We start from the raw sequence: 3003 nt of genomic DNA, 5'->3' as shown, positions 1-3003 counted from the left end.
TACCATCACCTTGAAAAAGAGAAAAGTGGGAGGAAAGAGAGAAATTATTTGATTTTTTCAACAAATAAAATTAAGACAAGTCATTCCCTTACCAAATTCTCCACCTAATTATTTCTCGTAAATTAATTAATTAATTCAAATATATAAATATATAATTACAAATAAATAGATAAAAATAAAAAAATAAAAAATATATAAATGAAGAGAAGAGAGAATTTTTTTTAATAAAAACAAAATAAATAATAAATATTTTATATACAAAATTGTTGCTCCTTATCATTATCATTATCATTAGTTATAAATAGTTCACACATTTTAAATTCCTTCTCTACTTCTCTCCCTCTCTTTCTCCCTCCTTCTATAAAATTCAAAATACAAGAGAGATAAAATTTATTTGAGCTAGCTACCATGGACGATGAACAAGAGAAATATATATGTCATTTATGCTTGAAACTATTCCACTCTTCAAAAGCTCTTTACGGCCACGTAAGAATCCACGACCCACCCGAGAACACAACATCCAAAGAGGTTGACATGAACAAGAAAAAGAAAAAGAAGGTCAGTTTCAATAATAATCTAATTGTAATCTATTATTGTTCGTTCTGTGAAAGGAATTTCCCTTCCAATAAATCTCTATACGGACACATGAGGATCCATTCAGATTCATTCAAAGAGATTAATCATCTACAGCTTCATTCTGATTTGAGGGCTGGGCCGGAGGAGGTGGAGGTTTATGATCCAGATATACATGACGCTGTTGAAGCTCTGCTGATGCTTACAGATACATTCACAAACAAATCTAGCCCTTCTCCTTCTCCTTCTCCTCGTCGACTTCATCATTGCAGAAAATGTAAAAAGACCTTCCAAAGTGGTCAGGCCCTTGAAGGTCACATGAGAGTCCACTTAACCCGTGGTGAGACTAGCCAGACCCAGACAAATCCGGTCGGGATCATACATCCTCCTAGGTTTGATCTAAATGAACCACCTCCCAAAACGGAGGAGGAAGAGAAATTATGATGATAGTGGCGCCGACTTGACTTGATTCGATCAAACTCTAATTCATTTGTGGTATGTACGTATCTAATCCTTTATTTTTTATAATTCTATTGTTTAAATTTTTTGTGTTAATAAAAATCTAATCTTCCTTCTTACTTTTTTTTAGATTTCAGCTAATTGTGAGTTGGATAGAGGGAAAATACAAGAAAAGTGGATTAGTATAAGGAGAGTAATTTTAAGATAGAGAAATACAATCTCTATAAAAAAAAATCATGAAGAATCGTTATGAATATAGGTAATGTTTATTAAGGTTAATTCAAAATTTTTATCATAATATTTTTTACAAAAGCATTCTGTTTTATTTACTGCAGATAATAAAAAAAAAGCCGTTAAGATCCTTCATAATGCTGATCCAAAAAAACATGATGATTGGTTTTTCTAAAGGACTTTTGAACTCTTGAGTCATCTAAATGTATTTTTATTTTTGTTTTATTAATTTTTTTATTTTTTATTTTGAACTTTTTTTTTTTCATGTTTTGTTTTTATTTTAATTTTATGGATAATTTGATTTAAAAAAGATTGACGTTGTATGCCAAATTTGATTAATCCCATCAAACAAGGCCATAAAGCTGGAATTTGAATCCCACCCAATTATTTATCCGATTATATTGGAGAGGTCGGTTTTTGAGCCTATTTAAAAAAATAAATACTATAATTAATTTTGTTTTTAAAATTTAAATTTTATAAAAATAAAATAAAATAAAAGTATTTTAGTTAGACGATTAGAATGGTAATAATGTAATTTTGAGGATCAATTAGATATTTGACTTATAAATAAGTTCCGAAAATTGTTCTTGATACATTTGTTAATATAATGAATAATTTATTTGTGTTTGAATATAACATTGGTTTTAGAATCCAAAATTTGTTCTATTTAAACGCTAAACCAGAAAAAAAGAAAAAAAAAGCATGTTAAGTGTGTTTAATAGTTAATACAACATTAACTAGTTAGATTTTTTTTTAGAAATTAAATATGAATTAGTTAAAATTGAACTAAAAGAGTTAATAAATTGCATTTTTGTCAAATATTTTATTATATATGAATTTTGCCAAGATATTTAAAAAAAAGTAGATAAATATTTATAAAATTATTGAATTGTTCTTATGCATAGCTCATTCTTTAAAGATCTCCATGATGAAAAATTGAATTCTTTTTTCTGTGTGTACACTAATAATGAGGGAGGTTTAAAAATAATCTAATTTGAATTTCTGAATTCGCGAATTGATTTTGTTTATTATTTAGCACTTCGTTAGTTTTTAAAATAATTTTATTAATATAATAATTTATTATCAATTAAATATATTTTAAATTTAATTATTTATATATATTTACACAATTAAATTATTATTTCCCAAATAATTAGCCTAAAACAATGCCTAAATTTGAAGGCGAGATCCTCTGCAACCAAAATGCTTCTGTTCCCAGAGGCATTTTAGGATCTCTCCTCCTAAATTTGAGCTAGAGTTTGAATTCCACCTAATTAATTAGTTGCATTTTTTATTCCCACCCAATTACTTATCCAATTATATTTGAGGTTTTTGTAAAAAATAAATACAGGTTAATTAAATTGTTTATAAATAAATTTATTTTAGTTAAATTATTAGAACAATAATAATGTAATAAAAGTTAAAATTTATATAAACTAGATAAAATTTAAAAAAGCCCACATCATTATTTTTTTAATTAACTTTTTTAAAATTAATGGTTAATTTTTTAATTAATTTTTAAATGTATAACATGCACAACTATTTTGAAACAGAATATAGCAACTCATCAGTTTCAGCCATATTCTTTTGCGTAAATAGATGTCTTCAGATTTAAAAAAAAAAAATCAATTGGCAGATGGTCATTCATATTTATTTTTAGAAAAATTTAAGTTGATTAGAAATGCATAGTTTATATACAAAAAGGGTAATTCGTAATTTTCTAATTTTTCTTACAATTAT

At 26.0% G+C, this 3003-nt stretch overlaps 1 protein-coding gene across 1 annotated transcript; it reads left to right on the top strand.

Moving 5' to 3' along the window:
- Window positions 1-408: 408 nt before the first annotated feature.
- Window positions 409-1017, top strand: LOC124909861 (zinc finger protein ZAT5-like). Its single transcript, XM_047450491.1, has one exon. It carries the CDS (start codon window positions 409-411, stop codon window positions 1015-1017), a length of 609 nt encoding a protein of 202 aa, XP_047306447.1.
- The last annotated feature ends 1986 nt before the right edge of the window (window positions 1018-3003 follow it).

Source organism: Impatiens glandulifera, chromosome 7 (genome assembly GCF_907164915.1).
Source record: "Impatiens glandulifera chromosome 7, dImpGla2.1, whole genome shotgun sequence".
Taxonomy (NCBI): Eukaryota; Viridiplantae; Streptophyta; class Magnoliopsida; order Ericales; family Balsaminaceae; genus Impatiens; species Impatiens glandulifera.
The sequence above is the reverse complement of the archived record's forward strand: the minus strand, read 5'-3'. Positions and strand labels throughout refer to the sequence as shown.

Bases quoted from the DNA above. Each gene is read 5' to 3' on its own strand.
- LOC124909861 (XM_047450491.1), top strand. From the start codon at position 409: ATGGACGATGAACAAGAGAAATATATATGTCATTTATGCTTGAAACTA.